General features: G+C 36.5%; 1 protein-coding gene across 7 annotated transcripts in view; it reads left to right on the top strand.

Moving 5' to 3' along the window:
- Positions 1 to 22051, top strand: part of LOC120537309 (fibroblast growth factor 13) — a 408897-nt gene extending 386846 nt beyond the window's left edge. For all 7 annotated transcript variants that reach the window (XM_039766164.1, XM_039766163.1, XM_039766169.1 and 4 more), the window contains 2 exons: positions 12724 to 12922; positions 20277 to 22051. In XM_039766164.1, the coding sequence (XP_039622098.1) occupies positions 12724 to 12922; positions 20277 to 20413 (336 nt within the window). In that variant the 3' untranslated portion in view covers positions 20414 to 22051. The remainder of the gene's footprint in view (positions 1 to 12723; positions 12923 to 20276) is intronic.
- The last annotated feature ends 5437 nt before the right edge of the window (positions 22052 to 27488 follow it).

The following is a 27488-nucleotide window of genomic DNA, read 5'->3' on the forward strand; positions in this document are numbered from 1 at the left end:
TAAATGTTGTATAGACAAATGTTGCGATGAACTGGTGCCTTATCCAGGAATGCTTCCTGCTTTTGCCAAATGCTTCTGGAAGAGGCTCTGTATCCTGTGACCTTAATTTAGCAGTTTCAAAAATGAATAGATTTACTGATTTGGCATATCCAGGTTTAATGGGATTTAGCTCTTTATTTTCAGTCAGCAAACCTCTGTACATTAACAATGACTGTTTCAAATTAATAAAATATGTCAATGCTACTGAAATAATACTAAGTAAGAAAGAATGAAATGATATCTTTCTATTTACATATTTTGAATAAATCAGATGTTAATTTCATAGCACTTGACTGGACAACCAGTGATAAAAGAAGCTTTTTAGCCAGTTACTCTTTCCAAAGAACATCAATTCCGTAATTGAAATGCATTGTTTTATGCATTTGTATTATGGTTCTTCATCTTTTCATTTCATCTACATAACTCTTCCTTGTTCAGGTTGAAGGGAGCCAGGGCTAATGGTAGAAATATCAAACTGCCATGGTCTCATTCCACAATGGCCACACTCTAGCTCATTTATTCAACTGGTACTTTTGTGACATGTGTTTGGATACAGAATCCCCCAAAAGTAATCCCTTATGAAGAAAGGGAGAACTTACAAACCCCATGTAGATATCTACATAGACTGGGGAAGACTTTTTAAGGTTTCAGTAATGGCCGCCTACCCGGTTTGCTAACAAGCCAACCTTTGCCATGTTTGTTTACCCTATAACTAATGGCAAAATATCACTATATCAGAATTACTTTGTTTAATCATAATGTGATATTGCTTATAAGGTTCATTAAGTTTGAACTGTAGACTAAAATTTTGTTTGAGAATAAGTAGCAGACTATTTTATGAAGTTTCTTCCTGAGTGTTAGTACAAGTAGCTTTCATGTAGATGACATGCAAGAGGAGTAAAAGAAAAGCAAGATTTGCCTGAATTTATAGAGTGAATTTCATATCCTTGATATAATATTGCTTTTTAAATATCTCTCTAGGCATAGAAAGTTTAGCCTTTGGCTAATCTGTTCATAAAGTACACATCACTGTCAGCAGGGTGAGTATTTATTACAGAAACATTATCCATTAATGCACCTGATATGTGATTTGAAATAAAGCCAGACTCACAGATATCTGAGTAAACTGATTTTAAATGATTGCCTTTTGTCCCAGGTAAAGAATCTTTTATCTCTAACCACTACTTAGAAAGACTTTGTTTTACTCGGGCATTATAATGTTTCATCATCAAAGATTATATAAAATAATAAGGTTTTAGTTCTCCAGTTTATTCTGAAAAAACATGTTTCCTTACCTATTTATATAATGGTCATAAATAAAACAAACAGCAGCTTTACAGATATAGTCTCATTATTAAAAGTCTAATTGAGATGAATATAGTAAATTATTTATGCAGTGGAAAGTAAAATTAATAGATTAAATATTTAATAGCAAGATTAATCTCTGTAGTTTTCCATTATTTGACAGCTGTCTCATACAGTGTATGTGTATATTTATAGCGTACAATACTGTAGTAATGCACAACGGCTGTCATTTCTTGAGCCGTCCTCTCCCTGCCTAGTAATTTATCAGTAAACATTAATGTATCCTGCACTTGTGTTTAATTAACTACAACAATGAATAACCCCATCAATGAAAGCAAAGTATAGCTTTTTAGCGCTATAGTTAAATAAACAGGTAAAGTCCAACTTTAGCATATTATTAATTCATTTTAGAAAGTAAAACACATTTTTGAAATACTTTTCTAATAAACATTACTTGTTAAACAAAAACAAAAAACTAAGCTCATTCTCAGCCTTGTATCGTGTAATTCTCCAGGTCTTAATGACCAACTAAGTTTACAATCTCTCACTTCTCTGATGGCAGCCATTTCACACCTATGCTCACTATTTCTCCTGTCATCTTCACTGGCTTTGTTTCCTCGTTCCTATATACAGGTATGTTACCTGCTCTTTCTTCTTCAGTTTTATAGATGATGAAGGCAATACAGCTGAAACATTGTCTTTTACCTTCTTTTCTTTTCAATACTGAAATAACATTATTTCATTTCTATTCTCCAAAACATGACTATACCTTGTAATAAGGACTGTGGAATAGTGGAATCAGCTATTTTGTGGCAAAATCTGAGTCACAAAATTTTTCTTGCGGAGTTCAACCCCTACACTGTTCTAGGCGTACATTTGTTTATGTATGCACATGTGCCACCTGAACTTTTTTGTCCTGCTCTTTAAGAGATTCATTTTTGAATATTTATGTTTTTGCTTTTGGTGTTAAATATTTGATGTGAGATAACTTTTAATACATTCATTTGATGGTTGTTCTGTATTAACAATATCTTTACAAATCTTCTTGTTTGATTGCATTATGACATTATTAGACTAACATTTTATCAGTACAGGTGATTGTCGCTTAATACATCATGAAATGCAGTGTCTGTCTCTCTCTCACTTCATGAACGTTATGTTTACTGAAGATCATCTCCTTCTTTGGCTGCAACTATGACATCTCCTTCACTCCTTCCATACATAAACAAATGCATTTTAATACATTTTACTGGAATGTTTTGCTTATATATATATACAATATGTCATTGTGTATTTCTCAGTTTTACTTGGTAATTTTTGCCCAAATGAGAGTAAAAATACATTCATTCCACATTCTGTAAATGTACACCTCAGATGCATAGCATCATTTGCTGTCACTCTCATTTACCATATACTTTGAGATAAGTGAGTTATTGTCATTTACAATACTATACATTAATTACCAATCAATCAGAATAATAATGTTTCATATAAAGGCTATGGTGTGAAAGTTAACATATGTTAAAGCATAGTCACAACTTGCTTAAAGTGGGTTGCAATTTTCAGAGGATTTTTGAAAATGCAGTTCATATTTATTACGTTAAAATCCACCTATCTGGCTTTTTCTAGAGTCTCCTTATAGGTTATAGGGATTAAGTAAAAGTATTTTTCAATTCTTTGCGTGAAACCCTAAAATCTTTTACTTGTAAAATTACTGACATAAAAATACCTCTTATTACTTGTTTGCTTGACAGCCTGAATCCCCAACTGGCTTGACCCTTGAAGCTAGAGAACAAGGAAAGAAAGTTGTTAATCTAAATAAAAGTGGTTCAATGTAAGTGAGAAGGATATTCTTCAAATTAATTTTGAGGCTTTTAAAGTCCAATTGATAAATGAAAACACTAAGTTATTATTCACCGTCCAGTTTCTTATGGATTAAACTCCTTATGCTCTGTAGCATGGAAAGCAAGGTTCTCAGACAGATCTCTAAGATCTTTTCTGACATTTTTATTGTCCCTGTCTGGGGCAACCTCTCATATTAAGATGTTTGTTAATGCCGAGCACTGCCTATCAGGTAGAGCTCTGTTTTGAACTTCTCCGAGTACAGTACCATCTATTTGTTACCAGGTCACTGCCTAGGTTAAGCTGTGAATCCATGAGATTGGAGATGTTTGTTCTGGACCTCCCAGCTCTCCAAGTTCTACTATACTGAGGAATTCTAGCACCCTACCTCTGAGAAACACCCTGCTCCCTTGCACCATCTGTTTGAGCAGGTGCATGAAATCACATACAGTATTTATCATATTTATATAAATACTGTATAACTTGTTAATAGTTTTGCTAATCTTTTTAAATTTTCTTCTGATAAAAAAATGATAATTGCATTGTATTTTTGTAAGTCTGATAGGAGGGAGCCTTTGAAGTAGACCTGTACACCCAGAACACCTAAGAGCAGGCATCAGGTATACAAAAATGAAGTCTATACACTAATACACTGACACAAAATTACATTTCCTGTTTCCTTTTGCATGCACATATTTTCACATCTATTGTTTTTCTTGTGGTCACACGTATTCTTCAAAATTTTAGCACACCAGTAAAACAGTTTTCTCTTAATCAATGGCAGAAGAAGATTTCATCTAATATACTGGATCAACAGGTATACTGTTGCCCACTACTAAGCAGTATATCTATGCATACTTACAGTTAAATGTACTCAAGGACTTCTTTACACATACTATATTTCTCAGCAAGCAAACTGTACATATACAATATCTAGCGCTGTGATGTTTAGAATAATGTTTTGCCATATGTGGTGTGTAGATACAGTGTTAGAGTCCTGCAGAGATATTTTTAGATTTCATCTGTTCAGTACCCCCCGTGTTAACACCTTGACAGGCTAACAGAGCAAGTCATGATTTCAACATGAGAAAAGCAATCATCAAGTAAGCCATTTGGGGAGTACATATACGCCACACAGAATACACTCAAAGTAAACATTTAAACACAGAAGCTGGCACTGGACCACCATGCAGTTCTCAATTACACTTACTATTCTGTGACAGGATTAAATAGTACTGTTCTTTCATGTGAGCAGTTTCTTTCATTCTTTGTCAGTAAAATGATACAATCTGCTGTGGTATTGTTCCAACTGGCTATGAACTTCCTACTGTTAATCATGGCATTGACCTGGAATTTTTTGATCTTGTCTCACTTTCACAGTTAAAAAGTACCATTGACACCCTTTAACCTACTCTCAGTCCTCTTGATATTGTACAACCACAACTCTTAATGGAAGCCTTTGATGTTTTGGGCCCATCTTTATCAGCCATTATCAATGATTCTATTAGTGATGGTTTTGTGCCCTCATTTTTTTAAACATGCTGCGGTGCATCCCTGTCTAAAAAAGGCAGAATTAGATCCTGGTATTTTAGCCAATTTTTGCCCAATTTCCCAGTTGCCATTTCTGGCTAAAATATTAGAAAGAATTATTTATAACCAATTGGTTGATCACCTTAACTCCAATAATTTATTTGAGATCTACCAATCTGGCTTTAGGCGTTATCATGGTATTGAGACGGCCTTCCTGAAAGTATTCAATGACATCTCTATTATTACTGACTCAGGTGGCGATGCAGTCCTTGTCCTCCTTGACCTGTCTGCTGCCATTGACACTATTGACCATGAGATATTGCTGTTGCAGCTTGAACATTTTGTTGGGCTTAAAGGGACTACTCTTAACTGGTTCAGGTCATATCTAACTGGTAGACACTTTTCAGTGACTTTAACTTCCTCTTTTTCATCTACTGCTCCTCAGGGATCCATTTTGGGTCCTATTTTTTTCTCTATATACCTTCACCCTATTGTAGCTATTTTTAGTAAATGTAACATTTCTTTTCACTGCTATGCTGATGATACACAGGTTTAAATTCCATTCTGCAACTCTACAATAAATCAACTGCACAACTGTCTTTTTGAACTAAGATCCTGGATGGCTAATAATTTTCTTGATCTGAATCAAAATAAAACAGAGGTGCTTATTATGGGTCCATCAGCTAAAGCCCAAATTGGTCTTGGACTTCTCGGTTCTTTCTCTGTCTTTTGCAAACCTCAAGACTGCAATCTTGGTGTTATTTTTGACAGTAACCTCTTTTTTGAGAAATAGATTAATTCTGTAGTTAAGAGTTGCTTTTTCCAGCTTCATCTTCATAAGATCAAGACTATTTTTTATCTTCTAGGGATTTCTCGCCTTGATTACTACAAATTGCTGTATTCCGGGATTAGTAAATCCCTGATATGCAGGTTACAGTTGGTCCAGAATGCTGCTGCTCGCTTTCTGGTTGGGGCAAGAAAGTCTGATTCTGTTTCTCCAATATTAGATTCTTTACAATGGCTGCCTGTCAGTTTTCGAATTGATTTTAAAATCTTATTGCTAGTTTTTAAATCTTTACATGGGCTTGCTCCTGCCTATTTATCTGAATTGTGTGCTTTACACCAACCATCTAGAATGCTTAGATCTTCTGGGGCCTCATGCATAACGCCATGCGTAGAATTCGCACTATAACGTTACGTAAGCACAAAAGCCAAAATGTGCTTACACCCAGAAAAATCCAGATGCATAAATCTGTGCGTTCACCAACTTCCACGTTCTTCTGCTACATAAATCCCAGTCAGCGTGAAAAGTAACGTACGTGAACACACCTGCTGTCCTGCCCCAACTCCTCCCGGAATTACAACTCTTTGAATATGCAAATCAATATAAATAGCCCTTAAGCTCTGCGTTCTGTGAAAAGACAATGGGAAAAGCACAGGGGGGGAATAGAAGAATTTAAGCGAATACCAAGTGGAGGCAAAGAAAAACTTACTATTTGTTGGTTTAAACAGTGGTATAAACAACAAAAGGAAGTTGATCGAGTGACATAGCATGTCGGAGAAACTCGAAAGCTCAAGTTCACAAAGTCGCACAGTGCCCGAAATAAAAAAGAAGCTGTCACATATCAAAGTCGTCGTGAAAAGGCAAGTCGTAGCCCACCGTCCGAGTTTCATATGAAAGCTCATTAGGGTACAGAGAAAAAAAAATAGGCACACAGTGGGAAAAAAGCACGAAATGTCAACTTTAATCTCGAAATTTCCATTTTAATCACGTAGTTTATTTTGTCATTAAAGTAGAACATCATAAATTTCATCTTAAAATTGTTTAATTTACTAGTTTATCAAATCCCATCGTAACTAAAGTAGCACATTAAATGCTTTGTATTTGATCTTCTATGTGCTCTATGTGTGTGAATCACTACGTGCTTCCAGGCTTTCTGTTCCTCCAACAGGACACTGAATCCATTACATTCGTAATATTACAGCTCTCTGAATAATTAAAATACTGAGATGTATGCTTGATATAATTTTCATGATGATAGGAGTTAAAGCATGTTATTAAACAGGGGAACACGGTGGCGCAGTGATTGTGCGCGACCTTCGATGAAGTTATTGCAGCAGTACTGTCTCTTTCAAACGTATTACCCCGAATTCCAGTCCTTACCTTTCTTTCTCCAAATACCCAGTCGCCACACAATCAGCTCTGTAATAGACATTAAGCCATCTGTAAGCTTACAATGCTGATTCTTCAAAACTTTTAAGGAACACTGAAATATCTTCGTAGTACATGTTTAATTATTCCATCCTTCACGCCAGTCCCAGTGAAGCATACAGTGCGAGGCAGGAACAATCCGTGAACAGAGCGCCAGATCCTTGCTAGCGCAGCAACACCGTGTCCTTTAATTATTAACAATATAGATTATATTGTTAATAATTAGATTATTTAAATAAAGTTACATTTTTATTTGTATAATATAATAAACATATTTTGCTGTATTTCATCTTAAAAATGATATCGTCATCATATGTAAATACGCGCTTTATAAAGTGGCTAAGGTTGTGCAATATTATAACTGCATTGGAAGTTTACAGTAAGGTGATTGTACAAATAAGTACAAACAGTTCTACAAGGAGCAATTGATGGACTGATTGATTGCGTTTAGAGCTCTTGGGATGAAACTCCATACAGGTCCATACAGGAAAGGTTTTGAAGCGTTTGTCGTGTGAGAAGCAGTTCAATAGACAGCATGGCTGATGCAGCATGTGCTTGATGCTGTATACCGATAATTCTCTTTCCGATCAGCTTCTCCGAGTGGTGTAGTGAGAGTAATGTGGAAAAAGATGATTCCGCTGTGGCAACCCCTAACGGGAGCAGCTAATAGAAGAAAAGGAAGGTGCAGTGAGAGTAACAACGCTAAAGCAGCTATGGTATTTGGAATAGTTTGGCCATTTCGTGGACCATTATATTGTTACAGGTTAATTACAATCAGATGCCTTAAACTAATAAACAATATGCAGTTAATTTCAGTCTATTTATAAAACTGCATCAGGGATGTGGATCTGAAAAAGAAAGATCAACCACACAGGAACAGTAGCATTGCTTTGACGCTGGGTGCCGCCAGTCTGCAAAACCGAGCGGAGAACTTGCGTACGAGAGGGTATGAACTACTGTGGAAATGTACGTGTCTTTACGCCAAGTTTAGGTTTTATACATCACATTTCTGTGTGTACGCACCGTTTATACATGAGGCCACTGGTCAGTTGTCTCTTGTTGTCCCTCGTACCAAGTGTAAAACTAAGGGGGACAGGGCTTTTGCAGCTGCTGCTCCTCGCCTGTGGAACTCTTTATCTCATTGCATAAAGGAGTCGACTACAATTGAACTGTTCAAAACAAGATTAAAGACTCATTTCTATTTATTTGCTTTCCGTGACCTTCAGTAATACTGATGGTTTCCTTATTGTGATTATGTAATCTTACTTCTATTTATTATTTACAGTATTTTATTTATGTTCTTTTATTTATTTCTATTTATGTTATTTATGTTAATTGTTGCTTTTTGTTCTTCCTTTATTGTAAGGCACTTTGGCCACAGCATTCCTATGTTGTTTTAAATGTGCTATATAAATAAATTGACATTGACATTGTCATTTATGGAACTGAATACTCAGTTACTTGGATGTGAATGTATTTCACTTGATTGTTACACTTTTTTGTGTCTGCATGTCTGAGGAAACTGTGTCACAGAGTGACAGTCTCATAAATGGCAAGTTGCCTTTATGTCATCATTTCAAGCTTAAAGGGATCAGGATGCTGAACAAGAAGAGCTGTTAATTCATCATTACTTTTAAAACAAATAGCTACTGGTTTGAAAATCTAATTCAACAAAGGGGCTTTGAAGTTGCAGGTTGTGCCTTTGTGCTGGTTATTTTCTTGTGGTGGTTTCTTGCAGTGATCCTGAAGCTAAATTGTGAGTCTTTCTTTGAAAACTCATTGTATGAGTTCCAGTACAATTAGAAATATGAATATATTTATCTTTCACCCTTTATGAACTTAATACCTTTTCATTGACAGTTACCATGTATGTCATTGCCTAATTCAGACTTGACTGCGTTTATACTATAGATGATTGTTCTTGAATTTTTGTTTGCTAAAATTGATAGACTCTCTTTTCCTTTTCCTCTGGTAAATATTGAAACTTATGAATGCTTTTCAGTCATCATATACAGTTTCATACGTATAGACCATAGGTACCTTGAGCCATACTTCTAAATACAGAGTGGAGAGGCAGTAAATCTTGTCACAATATGTTCAGAAATTTGTGCTTGTATCAGTGTATAATGATTGATTAAGTTTTGTTTGAATGTGTGTTACTGTATTTGCATGTCAACCCCTCTGTTTGCTTATTGTAACAAGCTACTCTATAGCAAGGCCATCCTTAGATAAGTTTAAAAGCTGCACAATGTAATGATCTTATGTAGTTAACATATTTGTGAGTGATTTTAAAGAGGAAAGTGATTGCAGCAACGTGATCTGGTGAAGCAAAGAAGCACATCACATAACAAATGCAATTATCATGTTCTCCTGTTTAGCCTTGGCTGCACCTTTATATCATATTCAATAACATCACAATTGGAATTTGGACTGTAGAGTCCGATACACATCTTTAATTGGCTTAACAAAACAACAAGCATGTAGACAGCCCATAGGCCCCCAACATATAGGCCCAAGATTCCAGTAGTTGGCACAGAGCTCTGCACTTGGGCAGAGTAACAGTACAGAACATAAACCTCTGCTTTGGTCATTTTTAAAATCTTTTTGTGATTTTAGCATGTGTATTTGATCCTATTTGTTTCCTCTGATATGGTTTAGCTTTACAACACTAATTATTAAAATGTATAACTTTAAGCCTTCGTCCCAGGGAATTTTTCACAATATACAGTAGGTAGGCATAAGTCAAAAAATGTCAGACTGCAATTTTTGAAACATTGTCAATGTAATTATAAAGTCATCATCCTTAAATTCGTCAATCCATTTTCTATACTCATGATTGCAGCATTAGGTGCAAACCAGAAACCAGTTCTGAATGATATGCCAGTCTATCATAGGGTACCCTTTTGTAAATACTCATACTCACTGGCATTGAGGCAATTTAGAGATGCCATTTAGTCCATCTTGCAGACATTTGAGATGCTGGAAGAAACCTGGGCTCTAGGAGATTTGGTCATAGATATTGGGAGTATGTGCAAACTGCACAGAGACAGTGAACAAGTCATGATCTGAGACGGGTTTCCTGTGAGGCAGCGGTGCTAACTAGTACTTCAATGTGCTACCTAGAAAAATAATAAGCCTTTCTTATTTGAATCAAAGTGAAGGCAGGAGCTATTATAAAAGAATCTGTAGTTGCAAAAAATGAATAAAATGCATTAAGAATAGTGTGTGGCTAATTTCATCTTTACACAAGTCTTTTCCAATTTCTCATTGTCAACTTATAGGGCACCATTAATAAATTACTATCTGCATTGTGTGGATGGATTTCCATTATCAACTGAAAAAGAAGGGGAAAGACATGAGTTAGATAAGTAGTGGTTTTACAGAACTAAGGCTGTCACATTGTAATGAAATAAACTTTGAACATTTTCCAATGTATTTTTTTAATTACTTGAATTGTCTTCAGTAGAGGTTAATTATTTTCCTCCACATTAAGGACAATATTCTTTGATGTGCTTTACCCACCAATGAACAATTCAGTCTATTCACATCATTTGTACCATATATAGAACTCTAATAAGCACTGCTGGCTACACAGATTTTAAGATATAATACATAACAGAACAAACAAATTAGGAAATTATACTGCTATAACACTTCTAGCATAACAGTGTGGTGAAAGATGAAAACAGCAGCACTTTCCAATGAAAGATAAAGAAAATGCATCTTTAATGAGTAAAGCATTAATGTTAATTCTGCCCATTGTATTGCATATTATTGTCTTTTTGACTTTAGAAGAAACTCTCCTTCTATGTTGTTCAGCGAAGAGTAGGTCATTTGTGGCATTTACTGTTGATCATTTATTTGCTTAATGTGCAAGCTTCTATTTTGTGACGTCATTTGAGGTTTTGTGTAAAGGTAATGACATGATCATTTCAGCAGAAACCCGTTTCAGTACCATAAAGTGTTTGATTAGATTGCAGAGTGGCCTGTGAATGTGGCATAGCTGTATATTTTAAAGTAATGAGTGCACACTGTATAAAGCTCTCCCTGTCAAGTTTTATCTCAAGGAAGAGTCAGAGAGTCAGCAATGTGAAAAGGCTTATTAAAGAAGAAAAACAAGAATGGAAAAAAGCTCCAGGAGCTTGATTTAAAATGGCAGGTTTTCCAATAATTTTAAGGAAGAGGTACTCAATATGTGAATTTATTTAAAAAAAAGGAAAAAACATAAAGTGTTTGCCATAATCAACATTTAATCCATTCTGGACTATAGATATGATACATTTTATTTAACACTTGGAGAGGAAAAAAAATTGAGTTAGGCATGCAGCTATCTCCACATAATAACTAAGTTTCTGGTCACATCTTGAGTAAAGTTCTGTTAGTCACACGCACCACTGGTGGTTTGTCAGTTTTGGGTGTCGGTGTAGCTAGCTGCAGAAATGTCAAACGAGGACCACCCAAGGGTGTTTTGTTCTAAATATCTGTACAAAATTAAGTCTTTTGATGCTCTTAATTTTGTTGACCTTTTAAGATACAGTAGGTGTCTAATCACAGATATTGGTGGGATATCTTAATCATGACTCTGCCACAGCAAACTCGGGGATAAATGTGAGCACATCTCCTAAATGACCCTGGTGTCTCAACAGAGCTATACCCTCTTATAGCTCTCTTTGGGGCTTTCTGCTTAGTGTTGAGTCTGACATAGTCCTTTTTAGGAAGCCAACTTATTTTACTTATTCCTAAGAATCCAATACCATACATACACTTAAAATATGAAACTGGATAATATATACAGTAGTTTTAAAGGTGTCAGCGAAGATATTTTATAAAGTATTTCACCCTTTGTTAGCTGCAACTGTTTACTTTTAATCTCCAATAGTATGACTTTTTCTCCATTATTCTTTATTTAGTTGCTTTCTGTTTTCAGTAGCCCAGAGAGTTTTCTAACGGAACACGTTTAACTGATACAATATCAGACCACAATGGCCCTTACCAATATAATTTTGTTTCAGAAGATAAACAGATGTATTTTATGGGATTGCATTACCTTTTTTGTTGTTTTTGTTCCTTTTTTCTAGTACTTATTGAAAAGCAAAACATTTACATTTGTATTGAATGTTTAGCATGACTTTTCATCCCTTCTGTGTATCTATCCATGCCTGTACTTGTCATGTATGGAGTTGTTTTTTTACTGTAATCTTTTTGACATAGTAGAAAATGCTTTATTGGTTTGCCTCCTTTACTGAATTTTGCCATTAAATGTTTTCCATGGTAAAGGAGTAACACCATTGTCTCGATGATGCATTTGTTTCTTTAAGTATTAATCCAATAAGCAGTAGCTGAAGGATGTGTGGTGTGACAAACTGACTGCAAAAGAATAAGGGAATGACAGGAATATTCTGAAAAGGCTATACCCATGTTGAACTAAAGCATGTTTGGTAAACTTTAAATGTGGGGATTGAAAAGTAGTCAGGTTACATGGTTGACATTACATTACTGAAGAAAGCTGGTTGATGGATTGATTGAGTAGTGAATTAATGTACAAAGTAATTTCATTAAATTACTTTAATGAGTAAATTATACTGGAAACTGAAATTCTTCTCAAACATCACTTTTTATCAGTGTCAATAATTGGAAGTTTATAGTACAATTAATTATAATAAGCAGTAGTTGATGGGTATTTTGTTTTATCTTTAGTCTTTGCCAGTGCCTTTCAATACACCTCTTCTCCTCACATTTGTACTAAATATCCATTGGTATAATTGACATTTTGTATTTTCATTTGTCTTTTTCAGGAACATTTCACACCAGAATGCAAGTTCAAAGAGTCAGTATTTGAAAACTACTATGTCACATACTCCTCAATGATTTACAGACAGCAGCAGTCCGGCAGAGGATGGTACTTGGGCCTTAACAAAGAAGGTGAAATTATGAAGGGGAACCATGTGAAGAAAAATAAACCAGCAGCACACTTTCTTCCGAAACCATTAAAAGGTAAATCGTAATTGACTCTTCAGACTTCAAACTGCAAGTTTGCAGATTGCACTCCTATGGATTGAAAATTCAGAAAGAAATTTTGGCAAAATATTATAGGAAGTTTTATTTTTTTTTAGCATTTAATAAATTAATTGCTGTTATAAGGCCTTTGTTTTTAGGTATTGTGTATTTTAAAGATTTTTTTTTATTTAACTGGTTATTTTGAGATATAATTTTATATGTATATATGTATATACAGTATATATATATATATATATATATATATATATATATATATATATATATATATATATATATATATATATATATTTGAAAGCAAAGTCTAAAAAAAGCCATCAATGCTATTTATCTGATGTGGAAAGCATTCTGTCGTCATCACTGTGAACATAATTAGAACTTATCTTTAGTAAAGTGCATTTTAACTTACATGATTAGAAAAATCGTTGCAGTTTTTTTTTCTCTTGAAACTTTTATCCCAATTGACATGCCAGTTACTATTGTATAATACGCTTATATTGATGCGTCTGAAATTGATCTCTGACATGTTAAATGAATGGCTTAGGGTCACACAGTGAATAAGAGATGAGGGTTTTAGCCAAGAAACTGGTTTTACAGTTTACATCAAATCCACTTTAAACACCAGTTTCAGAAAACGAAATTTGAATACAAAAATGACAAAACTGCAGCTTTTGATTTTAAATGTGCTGCCTAGCCATAAAGTACATTGTGAGCTGCTGTTTGCATTCTCTACCAGTTGTGAAAATTTATGGACAATGAGTCAGTTATGCATTTTTCATGTAAATGTATCTTTTAAAATTAAATAGTTTTAGAATTAGGAAAAGATAAGAAAGCTTTTGGATATAATTCATGAGTACTGATTTAATTGATTTTTCTATGTTTGTAGCAAAATCAATAAAACTATAATAAAAGATAAATTTCCATATATGTAATTTTTCTCTATTAAATAATGTACACAACTCACAACTACCTGGCCCAGGAAGTACTGTAGATTTTTCACATTCTCACTGTGTCGGAGTGGTTTTGTCTGCGATCTCCAATTTCCCGGTGTAGACTAAAGACGTGCAGGTTAGCCTGACTGGCAGTTCTGTATTGACCCACTATAAGTGAACATCCATCCATCCATCCATTATCCAACCTGCTATATCCTAACTACAGGGTCATGGGGGTCTGCTGGAGCCAATCCCAGCCAACACAGGGCGCAAGGCAGGAAACAAACCCTGGGCAGGGTGCTAGCCCACCGCAGGGCACACACACACACACACACCAAGAACACACTAGGGACAATTTAAGATCATCAGTGTACCTAACCTGCATGTCTTTGGACTGTGGGAGGAAACCGGAGCACCCAGAGGAAACCCATGCAGACATGGGGAATCATAAAAAGTTTTAAATGATTTTTAAAGCTAAAAAAGAAAATACTTAACAAACCAAATAAAAAAAAATTGTCAACTAAAGTACTGTAGCACCCTTTAATCCTACGTACTGCCTTAATCTTTAAGTTTCGTCCTTTTGACAGTAATTATAATCTTATCTCAATGAAAAACAGTGAACCTGGGTGTGCTAAATTGTGTGCTCCACGAAGACCTGTCATACAATGTTTTTGTTGCTGTGTGCTCGATGTTGCTAGAATAGGTTTCAATATCACAATAAGAGTCAGAAAATGAATGACTAATATAAGCAAAGTTTTCAATTATTCTCTTTGCTGCATTATACTATTTCACTAACTGTAGATGCCTCTCACTTGAAAAAATGACAAGTATAGATTTTTCAATCCTCACTAATATATCTAAAGTCATTTGGATGCGCAGCATGGCTTCATAGTTGCAATTACTAGCTGTCGGCAAATTAAGCATGCAGTCCTAGTTCTATGTCTCTGCTCAACATTCTTGTTCCAGTCCAGTGATGTTAGAGGGAGCTTAATTTACCTGTCGTCATATAAAGCAAGGACAGAGCCTGTTAAAGTGAAATCATTCATGCCAACCAGTCGGCCGTGTCCTCTAAACCACAAACTAAACTGTGGGGAAAAAAGCTCTTCCAGTCAAGAATCTAAAGAAAAAAGCATAGAAAAAAAGCATCACAAATCAGGCTGGAAGAAATGCTGCAATATTAAACAAAAGAAACAGAATTTAAACCAATTTGGTTCGCTTTATGAAAACCAGTAGCACAGACGGTGCTGTTCCAATGCAGTTCCAGGCGCCTACCATCGATTCATGATCTTCATCTCAGAAAGATGTTCTAGGTTAGTTGTGAGCTGGGACAATGCTATGAGGAAGCCTGCATGGGCTAGACCCCCCAATCCAGACACATTTGCCCCCTTAAAAGAATTCTTAAAATAATTGTTTGTGTTTTATATATACATTGTCAATGCATGTGAATTATATATTAAAAAAATACTATATAACACAAACAAACTGCATAAAAAAATACCATTTGGTGAAAACTATAAAATATCATTTTTTTTCTAGGACAGCAATTGACTGAGAATTGGCTTTGCCTCTTTTTTTCATCAGGTGTTCACAATTCATGTTTGCCAGAATGGCTGCAAAAGTGTTGCTGCAGTGATGCAGCATGCGAGTTTTTCCATTTCAGACAGTAACTGTGTTAGGAGAGTGCAGGAATTTAAATTAGTGGGCTACTTAACAAAATGTACGAGCTGTTTCACCCAAATTTAGATGTGATTAACTTAAAGTCTTGTCCTTTTGTCCTTTTGTGAAAGACATGTCCACCTGTGTTCAAACAATAAGATTTTAAAACTTACTAATGCAAATATAACTTTAGTACAAAATCATCCAGCAACATATTGTAACAGCTCTGCCATACATGCATTCTCCTGATATTTCCATACTTGGCAACAGCAGGTTCATCTTAGCGCCAGTCACACAAGGAGTTTCTCAGGAGTGTGTTCTCAGCCCGCTGGTGTTCCATGTTTACGTGTTCCTCAATGGCCATAGTACTGTACAGTATTTGTAAATTTGGACTGGGTTATTATTTTATGCAGATTATACTCAGATTTATTTCAGTGTTAAAAGTGAAAGTTCATCAGATCTTTGTCAGCTCACAACTTGACTCAGTGAAATTAAAAGTGGATGGAAAAAAAACTCTTTAAAATTAAGATGCAACAAAACCAAAGTCATGCTAACTGGCACTAAAACTGGGCTTATGAAAATGAGCTCCTTCTCAGTCACCCTTGGTGATGATGCTATCAGACCACCTTCTTCTGCTAGGAATCTTGGTGTCATTTTTGTGTTTTCTACCTTTCTTATTGTACCCATATTCATCACATTAAGAATTTTTCTTATTTCCACTTCTGTAACATATGCTGTGTTTGCTCTTTCTGATACAGAAAAAACTTGTTCATGCTTTTATTACATCCCTCATTGACTACTGTAACTCCCTGCTGACAGGTGCTGCTTCTAATCTGTTATCACAGCTCCAGTTGGTTCAAAACAAGAGTCCTTAAACAGACCCACAACAGCAAGAACATAACAGCCATTCTGCTCCATCTTTACTACCTACTTGTATCTTGGAGGACTGAATATAACATTCTACTAATAGCCTGTTAAGCTTTAAATGGCCTTGCACCAGACTATGTCAATAACCCCCTCCATCACTATGCTCCTGTTCACCCACTAAGATCTTGTTGTGTCCCAAGCTAACCTTTGCTCAATGGGTAATGGAGCCATCAGCTCTATAGCACCCAGACTTTGGAATGACCTCCCGAATTTAATGAGATCATCTGACTCAATTCATTCTTTCAAAAAACACTTAAAACTCATTTGTGCAGAAAGCGTTTGACTTTGCCTTGACTTTCTGACCCATCTTTCAGTTTTAACTCTTTGGCCAGATGCCCAGGAAGATTCCTGTTTGTTCCACAAACAATGTCATTTTTTCAGGTTTTTCTTGTAGTATTCGTATTTTTTGTAATTTATTCTAGTTTTTTGTCTCTATTTCAATGCTTTGCTTATCCTGTATTTCTTTTTTGTGTTTGTTTCATGCAGATAATACTTGTTTCATATGATGTATATGCCTTGTTATTTTTGAATTTCTGTGAAGTGCTTTAAGAATTGGAGAGGCACCATATAAATAATGTATTATAATCATTATTATATTCTAAGGCACCCTCAAGTACAAAGTGTTAGACTAGTAGAGAAGAGTTTCCACTGGTGCTCTTAAAGGTGCACTACACTTTACATTGAACGTCTGCTATTATATGACACAAACCTTTACATGTCGAGCTTAATAGCAGCCCACAAGTTGATATCAATTTAAGGGTTGTTTTTTTTTTAAATTTATTTATTTTTATGTGATTTTATTATATAATCTCCAGTTGTGCAGTGCTTTGTGTGCACACCTTATTAAGTGCGTTTGATCGACATAGCCACACCATAGTATGAACCTGTGGCATTGAAAAGGTTAATAGGTCAGTTCCAGCCTTCCACCCAGTGCTACTGGAACTCTGGATCCTTATGACCTTGAATTAAGCAGGTTACAAAAATTAATGGATGGATAGATGGAAGCATTAGAGAGATTCTTTCAAGTTATAAAAGTCTGAAAAGTACTGAAAGTTATTAACCCCTAATTTTTGATTTTATGGTAATCGTATTGTGAAATGAATTGGCCCCTGTACTTGGTTTAGTCTAGCTAAATGAAACTATCTTTTAGCTACACACGTCAAGCAATGCACATACTGTCTCTTCAGTCATTCATGTCACTATTCCTATTATTCATTGCAAACTTGTGATTCTTCCATTTAGAAATGTGCATGTTGAGAATGCCATTGTGATTCTATGTTCAATGTTTAACCTAGAATCTATATTTCGTTACCAATTTTATCTTTCCAGTTTTATTTATGTTCTGGAAAAATGAGAGCAGTGGTTCTAAAAGTAAAATTGAATTAACATTATTTTTTAAAAGTGAGAGGAAGCCATCTAGGCCCTCTGGGTTATTGGTTAGCCACTAGCTCACTGTCTAATCATCCATCCATTTTGGTGGACCAGGGGTTAAATAATCCTCAAAGGTTAGCCATCAGTCACGTTTTAGAAAATGGAAAGAGCTAGCTTTATTATGCAATCCTGGATCCAACAACAACAGCAACAAGGTGCTGTGACTGACAAGGCTGTTGGACAGCATAAGCAGGTTCCTTATGATTGCAGTGTTGTGACATAATAGAGTAGCCAGGTTGTGAAAAATGAAAAGAGAAAAGCAATCACCATGGCAGATGAAGATTGAAGATAGTGTGTGCTGTGTTATTAACAGTTGGCGATCATCTTGCTAGGGGTGAAGAACAAATAAAAATAAATATAATGTAACGAATCTCATAAAATCTATAATGAAAGTAAATGTGTGACAATCTGCTAATCACATGGTATCTGGTATTTTCATCTAAGCTGCTAAAACGACAAATGGAAAAAAAGCCAAGGCTGATAATAAAAATTATACTAAACAGGCCTAAAATTACTTGCACAAGGAAATGGATATGCAAAATAAAGTACAGATTATCAATATAGCTTATTCAAATAAATCATTATATACATTTATGCCCCCGAATGTCCTGGCTGGTGGTGTTACTGAACTCCATAGCATACTATCTTTTTATTTTATTTTCTGTATTCAATTTTTCCACTTTAGCGCCTCAGGAAGCTGATGCCTGTGCAGCCATCATTTGCACCGTAGGAACCAACCTGCTTGTCAGGCTTGTTAATCTCTGAGCCCGCTCAAGCACACAATGTAGAGTTGCCAGTAGCATAACTTTGTAGCATTGCCACTTTAACGTCTGTTATGTTTCCTATTCTACTGAATATTTCTTTCAAATTATTTCTTTAGTGTTGGAGATAATGTTTTTTGAGATTATTGCTTTCAATGGTAAGGTTGTTTTTTCCCATATGGAAAATATTTTAATTCTCACATTTTTGGGCTATGGAACCCACCAAAGTTGACTTGGTGTGAAGACAGTAAAAGAAGTGCACCTTTTAAAAAAGAAGTACGAAAAGCAACATCTTAGTCCATGCTGAGTTGTGGGATTTGTATAAATAAAGTCAGATTACTTTGGAGGGAGGTGATCACAAAAGATTTTCTTAAATATTTTAACCATCCATCCATCGCTTTTATTCTGGATCTCATTTCCTGTCTAAGATTGTAAGAAATCCATTTGGAGGCCTGGTGAGAGACATGTGTTTGTTTTCAGCTCAGCTCTGCCTACTGAGTTTCTGTATTTCATTGAGATAAGATTATAATTACTGTCAAAAGGACGAAACTTAAAGATTAAGGCAGTACGTAGGATCAAACGGTGCTGCAGTACTTTAGTTGACAATTTTTTTTTTATTTGGTTTTTTAAGTATTTTCTTTTTTAGCTTTAAAAATCATTTGAAACTTTTTATGATTCCCCATGTCTGCATGGGTTTCCTCCGGGTGCTCCGGTTTCCTCCCACAGTCCAAAGACATGCAGGTTAGGTACACTGATGATCTTAAATTGTCCCTAGTGTGTTCTTGGTGTGTGTGTGTGTGTGTGTGTGTGTGTGTGTGTGTGTGTGTGTGTGCCCTGCGGTGGGCTAGCACCCTGCCCAGGGTTTGTTTCCTGCCTTGTGCCCTGTGTTGGCTGGGATTGGCTCCAGCAGACCCCCTGACCCTGTGTTAGGATATAGAGGGTTGAAAATGACTGACTGGCTGACTTTTTATGATTTATTTTATGTTGTTGTTTTCATATTACAGCTGCTTTTTTCATCACACAACTTTTTACTTTTAACCATGATATTTTTTGCTACCTTTTGCAGCATACATTTAACAGCTTTTTACAAATGAATGCCGGAGAGCATTTCAAGCATATTTTTCAATAAGGCATTAAAGCTTCTTTGCCAGATGTAAAAAAAGCAGTATTTTTAGAAAAGTTGAGATGGATGCAAACATTGAAATGGAAAGTTGTTTCCAATGATCTAATGTATCGCACATTGAACAAAGTCACAACCATGTAAAGGACTTTGCCTTTTTCGTTCCACTTTTTGTCCTCTCTGTTCGTATACACTCCCGTATGATTTATTTTGTTTCAATGTTATTGGTCATGGTTCTTTTTACTAATAAGTCTTCAGGGTAGTCTATAAAACTGACAATTAAGTTTCACATTTACTATGCTTTTGCTTGTATCCATCATGCTATGGTTAGCATATATACTAGGCACCTAAATCTTCCTTTTTATCAAGGCTAAACCGTTGGATAAGAAACCTCGTCATGCCTCATTCTTGTTTGTTTCTTAATTGGTTTAAGCCACTTTGCTGATGCTTTGTGATTGATCTTGCTCATTTTCTGTCTCCTTCTGTTCCTTCTTGTATTGTTGCAGTTGCCATGTACAGAGAGCCTTCACTTCACGATCTCACAGAGTTCTCACGATCTGGGAGTGGCACTCCCACAAAGAGCAGAAGTGCATCAGCGGTGTTGAACGGCGGTAAAGCGGTGAGCCAGCATGAATCAACGTAGCCAGGGCCTTGAAGAGCCCGCCGAGCCTCTCCAAAACTTACCTCTGGATGCTGTTGACTTCATGACGACGAGCAGACTTCTCTCTGTCTCTTTCTTTCTCTGTCTCTATCTCTCTTTATCTTCTCTCCTCATCTGTGGTTGAAGACAAAAACAAGCAAAATATATACTGTAAGAGAAGAATACAACACAAAACAATGGACAATAAAGCCGCCTGACCTTGCTAGGGGTCACTCTCATTAGTACACATTAGTTCTTCTGGGTTTCGTTACTCAAGGATTCATAGGTCCTGATAATGTAGAATAAATGTTCATCATTCAAGACCACTGGGCAGTGTATCAAAGATCCAAAATTTCATCTCTGTTCTAATTGGCATCAGAGTGCTTCAGGAAGCAAGTAACTGCAGTGTTAACAGTACCAGTTCCTGCTGGAAGAGGGCTATCCGTCCAGCAAATTCATATGAGTGAAGAGACCGTTGTCACTTGAGCTGAGGAAAAAAAAACTAAAGGGATTGATTGAATTAGAAGAAGGAGTTTCATGTTTAAAGAATTCTCTATTCTCCTTTGCCATTTTCCTTCCTGTTGCTGCTGAGTGCTTGTTACCCTGTTGTTGATGACTGTTTTCTGTTTCTGTGTGTGTGTGTGTGTTTTATAGTTTTCTTTATTCAGCCCACAACTCCTTGTGTTCCATGTGTCAAAGTATGTATGAAAGAAGCCAGTGCTGAAGAATGTACAGATAGATTAGGTGAGCACAACAGAGTTGCTAGTTTAGTCTCATGTCACTTAAAGTTGAAAAAGAAAAGGAACGGAGGTGGTGTTTGTAGGATCTAAGGAAGAAAAAAAAGTAGGAAAAGAAAATAAAATTAGAATTCAATTCTGAACATATTTTTGTCCCCTGTTTTGATTCTGGTCTTGTAGTTTGTCTCTGTCTGTAAGTAACGAGTGGTTGTATGCCTATGTCTGTAAAGCTGTAAAGCTTAATTTGCTGTCATTGGCTGAGTGTGGCCATTGTTTACTTATGATCAAACTAAAACCATTACTACAGAACTCCCCTATTATCCTTATTGTATTATTTAATTTATATATAATGGATGAATTGTGAACTCCAGATTATGTATTTATACATAAAAAGCAACAACAAAATACCAAAAGTATCCTGTAAAATTTTCAGTGGCTTTCATTTTTTTATGTTTTTTTTTTTTTGCTTTATTTTCTAATAGGAGATGTCTTATTTGTAAAAGTGAGCAAACACTTTTTTTTTTCTTGTACTGGACTTGTACAATATAAAGTGTGTAAAAGGACCCTTTACTTCTGTGGGCACACTTTACCCTTAGTCAGAATATTATTATTATCATTATATCATCATGATGCAAGTTACAGGGAGGATCTTGTTTCAAATTTAGAGTTTCATTTCTGAACCTATCTGTTGCATGGGAGAAAGCTGGAACAACTGGGTTAGAGATGCATGATATAGGCTAAGTGTATTAAAGTGTTGGATCTTGTGTTCCAATCTGTTCAAGGATAATAACAGTATGTACAAGTTGGCATTCTGCCAGGTACCATCCAGTTGTTTACTATTATTTGTTGTATACACAGAACAATGCACTGAATAAATATTTGTATTAAGATATACTTTTAAAAAGTCTTCTGTTTCACATGTTATGTGTGTGTCTGTGTCTGTCTCTTATATGTCTATGTTTATAGAAACATTGTTTAAAAAAGTGTACAAATTTTATTTTAGTGTAATCTTTAAGATATTTTATAGAAATTTAACTTGAGAATAAAATTAAATGCATGTTGTTTTTCTCTTCTTCATGATGGCTAAAGCCCAGATCCCTTAATATCACTGGATATGTTCTTTCTTTTATCATTTGAACACAATGCATTTTGGGAAACTTATTATAGCCACCAGCGCAACACTTATCGGCAAAATGTTGTTGCAGCTCAATAAGAATGCAAACCTAAACATCAGAACAGTATTTGCAAAAGAAATGGGGGTGGGAAAGTGCTTTGACTGCACTTTTCTCATTCTCTGTCATCAGCTCTCAGCATCATTAAAGTTGTATGAGATTATTGACACAGAAAACAGTAGAAAAAAATACCAGCAAATCAAATTATTTTTGGAATGCCTTGCAAGAAGCAGAGAGCAAATAAACGTGTGGCTAGTTTTTTGTCAGGTATATCTTCTTCTTCTTCTTCTTCTTCTTTCAGCTGCTCCCGTTAGGAGTTGCCACAGCGGATCATCTTCTTCCATATCTTTCTGTCTTCTGCATCTTGTTCTGTTACACCCATCACCTGCATGTCCTCTTTCACCACATCCATAAACCTTCACTTAGGCCTTCCTCTTTTCCTCTTTCCTGGCAGCTCTATCCTTAGCATCCTTCCAATATACCCAGCATCTCCCCTGTGCACATGTCCAAACCAACACAATCTCGCCTCTCTGACTTTGTCTCACAATTGTTCAACTTGACCTGACTCTCTAATGTGCTCATTTCTAATCCTATCCATCCTCGTCACACTCAGTGCAAATCTTAGATTCTTTAACTCTGCTACCTCCAGCTCTGTCTTCTGTTTTTTGGTCAGTGTCACCTACTACAGTGTTGTTCCTACTGAACTTCATTCCTCTCCCCTCTAGAGCATATCTCCACCTCTCCAGGGTCTCCACAACCTGCCCCCTACTATCGCTACAGATCTCAATGTCATCAGCAAACATCATAGTCCACGGGGACTCCTGTCTAATCTTGTCTGTCAATCTGTCTACGTTGAATGCATCCGTTGCTCCTACCGCAGACCTCACCACTGTCACACTTCTATCGTACAATATCGTACAACTCTTACCTACTTCTCTGCCACTCCCGACTTCCTCATACAATACCACAGCTCCTCTCGAGGCACCTTGTCATATACTTTCTCCAGGTCCACAAAGACACACCAAGCACCCTTCTTTGCTGTCACCCTTACTACATCAGCTTTAGTTTCCCAGCTGTCTGGGAACTCTTCACTGCCACCCAGTGCCTGCCTCACCTCCTCCCTAAACTCAACCTGCAGTCTTCCTTTTTCAACTTCCACCATTTGATCCTTGGCTCTGCCCTCACTCTCTTCCTCTTCTTGATCTCCAACGTCATCCTACAGACCACCATCCTATGCTGCTTAACTACACTTTCCCCTGCCACCACTTCGCAATCTTCAGTCTCCTTCAGATTGACTCTTCTGCATAGGATGTAATCTACCTGTGTGCATCTTCCTCCACTCTTGCACATAACACTATGTTCCTCCCTTTTCTTAAAATACGTATTCACCACAGCCATGTCCATCCTTTTGGCAAAATCCATTATTCTCTAACCTTCTTTATTCCTCTCCTTGACACCATACCTAAACATCACCTCCTCGTCTCCACTGTTCCCTTCACCAACATGCCCATTGAAATCCGCTCCAATCACCACTTTTTGTCCCTTGGGTACACTGTTCATCACTTCATCCAACTCACTCCAAAAATCTTTCTCACACATCATCACACCTCTAATTTCCAGCTTCATAATCATTACTCTGCCTGACACTCTTTTCACCTCCAAAACACTCTTGACATACTGTTCCTTCAGAATAACTCCTACTCCATTTCTCCTCCCATCGACACCACAATAGAACAATTTGAAACCACCTCCAATCCACCTGGCCTTACTCCCCTTCCATTTAGTCTCTTGCACACACAATATATCAACCTTCCTTCTTTCCATCATATCTGCTAACTCTCTCCCCTTACCAGTCATACTGCCAACATTCAAAGTTCCTACCCTCAGTTCCACTCTCTTTACTTTCCTTCTCTCCTCCTGCCTCCAGACATGTCTCCCTCCTCTTCTTCTCCTTCTTCTTCTTCAGCCAACAGAAGCCCAATTTCCGCCAGCACACTGTTGGCTAACAGTACTGGTGGCGGTCGTTGTTAACCCGCGGCTCGACCAATCCATTATGGAAATTTGTATTGTAGTCTGCATTTTGATTTGGCAAAATTTTACACCGGATGCCCTTCCTGGCGTAACCCTCCCCATTTATCCGGGCTTGGGACTGACACAAAGAAACACACTGGTTTGTGCATCGCCTGTGGCTGGGTTTTTATCATGTATTTGAAGTATGTAAAATAGATGAAATAAACAAGTAATTCTTCAAATGAGCACATTTACATTGAACTTCCAACCTTTACATATTTTTTCCCTCTGATCAACAAATACTAATGGTAAGTATTAACAGAACCTTTTGGTGAGCCCAGAATGACATAAACAAAGGGCAAGACATCTTATTATCATGATAATTTTGAACATTTCTGTCACAAATGCTTTGTGTTTGTTTCCTTGCACTAAAAAGATTCAGCTTTTTGGTTCTTCCCATGTTCTCCCTGAATAAGGTGGGTTGCTCTCCTGCAACATTTCTCTGCTGGTGTTGTATCCTTTCTATGACACAGAAACAGAATACATTGCAGGTGTGACCTCTCAAGTCCATTTTGTGGTGTATGCATGAACTGTCTAGGCTCATGCTTAACATAGCTAAATATCATCACTCATGAATATACTTCTTTATTTTAGGCAGTGGTGAAGCTTTTTTAAACAATATATTTCCTGGCATCAACTTAGCTCTTCTATCTACCCATGTTATTCTGTTTACTCAAATTCAAATCAGTTTTTACATACAGTAAATAAATATAAACTCTGTCCACCTCCAGTTGTATTTGTGTAGTTATCTTTACAGTATCAGTTATTCAATGTCTATAAATTGGAGTAAATCAGTTTTACCTCACTGCTGTAGAAGGTGGGATATCAGCTTGGTCAGTTTATATATAAAGTTTGCACATTAACCCCCCATGCTTGCTTGGATTTTCCTCTGGCTATTTTGGCTTTGTTCACATGAATCAAGTGTTAGGTTAATTGGTGGCTCTAATGGACGCCCACTATTATTTAGAGTGTCCTGGGGTTTACTGGCACATCATTGGGCATTGATGCCTACTATGTGATTCATGTTGCTACGATAGTCTCTGGCATGTGTGGTTTCGGAAAGTGGGTGGATAGATAGACTGACTTTGTATTTACTCTCCACAGATTTTTTTAACATAATTCCAAAGACATAAGCACAATCATAATACTTACAATTAAGCATACTTTAGTCCAGGGGTTTTCAAACTCAGTCCTGGGGATCCTCTGTGTTTCCTCAGGGGTTTAATAACAGCAGTCTTAAGACAGTAAACTTAGATAAAAGATATGAGAATCTTCCCAGACTATGTCAAGCACCCTGTCAATTAGCACATTGGATACTTCTTTGAAAAAGCTTGTTGGTATTGGGTCAAGGACGCAGGTGGAGGGTTTCAGTTGAGAAATTATTCTCTATAGATCGGGTAAATCTATCCTGTTGAAAGAATGTAATTCGCTTAAAATGTAATAATGGGATTTAATAGGATCTATATATCTATATAGAATATACTATATTACTGTATCTCTAATATCATTATATTTGTGATTAAAGAATTTAGAAAAATCCTCACAAGTTTAACTAGTACGTAGTTTTTTGGAAGCATTCCATTGAGTGACCTGGGTTTAGCAAACTATAAATAATAGAGAATGAAATCCTTGGATTTCCAGCACTATTATTTATAAATTTAGAGAGTGGCTCTACCGCTCAAGATGGACTATGTTGTTATATTCCATTACTTTAGCCTTCAATATTTCATAGTGAACTATCAATTTAGTTTTTCCCCATTTACTCTCTGTTCTCTGGCATGTTGTCTTTAAATCAAACACTCTTGGTGTCTTCCATGGTGTAAGAGTGCTTGAGGATTTCTTAACTATCTTTTCAGGAGCAACCATGTCCACCTTACTAATTACATTATTGTCACTATTGATAAGCAATAATGTAGTAAGCACTACAAATGGACTGGTTGTTTAGATTGTTAGCAAACTTTGAAGCTACAGATGTATCAAAATAGTCAGTCAGTCAGTCATTTTCCAACCTGCTATATCCTAACATAGGGTCATGGGAGTCTGCTAGAGCCAATCCCAGCCAACGCAGGGCACAAGGCAGGAACAAATCCAGGGCAGGGCACACACAGGACAATTTACTTTTGCCACTGCACCTAGCCTGCATGTCTTTGGATTGTGGGAGGAAACCCACGGAGAAACGGGGAGAACATGCAAACTCCATACCAGGAGGACCCAGGAAGCGAACCCAGGTCTCCTTACTGTGAGGCAGCAGTGCTACCACTCCGCCACCGTGCTGCCCTATCAAAATAGCATTTTTTAATAATATGCTTCTCGTTACTTGTAGTTATCAGTATTTCTACATTAAATAATATGAGAAAATCATCTGATATTCTGATATCCACGCCAGGAGACCACAATAAACTGGCTACTACAGACTGGTAAATTGTTTCCAGAACCTCGGGGCTCCTTAGGAGGTAATGTCTGCTCTAGCTGTTCTTTTTCAGCACCACAGTGCTGTCAGACCAGTCCAGTTTGATGTTTATGGTGAACCCCTGGTACTTGTAACTCTGTGCCTCTTCCACATCCTCGCCCTAAATGGTGACTGGTCTCAGTTTCTTTGGCATGCTGGAAGTCCACCACCAACTATTTTGTCTTGCTTATGTTGAGCTACAGGTGGTTTATACCATGATTAGTAATGTTCCATTTATTGTGCATATTTAAGACCCCTATACACTCATCTTTACTCCTCAGTTTACATGTAATTTGGGTGCCTTGCTTTTTGTGTTTTGGAGCAACAAATACAATAAAACTACACCCTATTTCCACTCGAAGATGGACATGTGGTGTTTTACAATGAAGTCAGTGAGACATATAAATGTCAATTTCAAACATAATGTATGAGATCCTATTAAAGGAAGAAATATGAGAACAAACAAGTCTTGGGCAGAAACGGGAGAAGCTGAATATGTTAAACACTTGGGGGATTTTTGTCTGCTCTGTTCATATCATTGTGTTAATGTGTGCCATCGGCTGAAGTCATGACTTGTCTGTCTTTAGTATGTGGGTGTTGCAAATGGCCATTAGTATATCTGTAATGGGATTTACTTTAAAAAAGAAGCA

The sequence above is a fragment of the Polypterus senegalus genome, chromosome 10 (assembly GCF_016835505.1).
Source record: "Polypterus senegalus isolate Bchr_013 chromosome 10, ASM1683550v1, whole genome shotgun sequence".
Lineage (NCBI taxonomy): Eukaryota > Metazoa > Chordata > Cladistia > Polypteriformes > Polypteridae > Polypterus > Polypterus senegalus.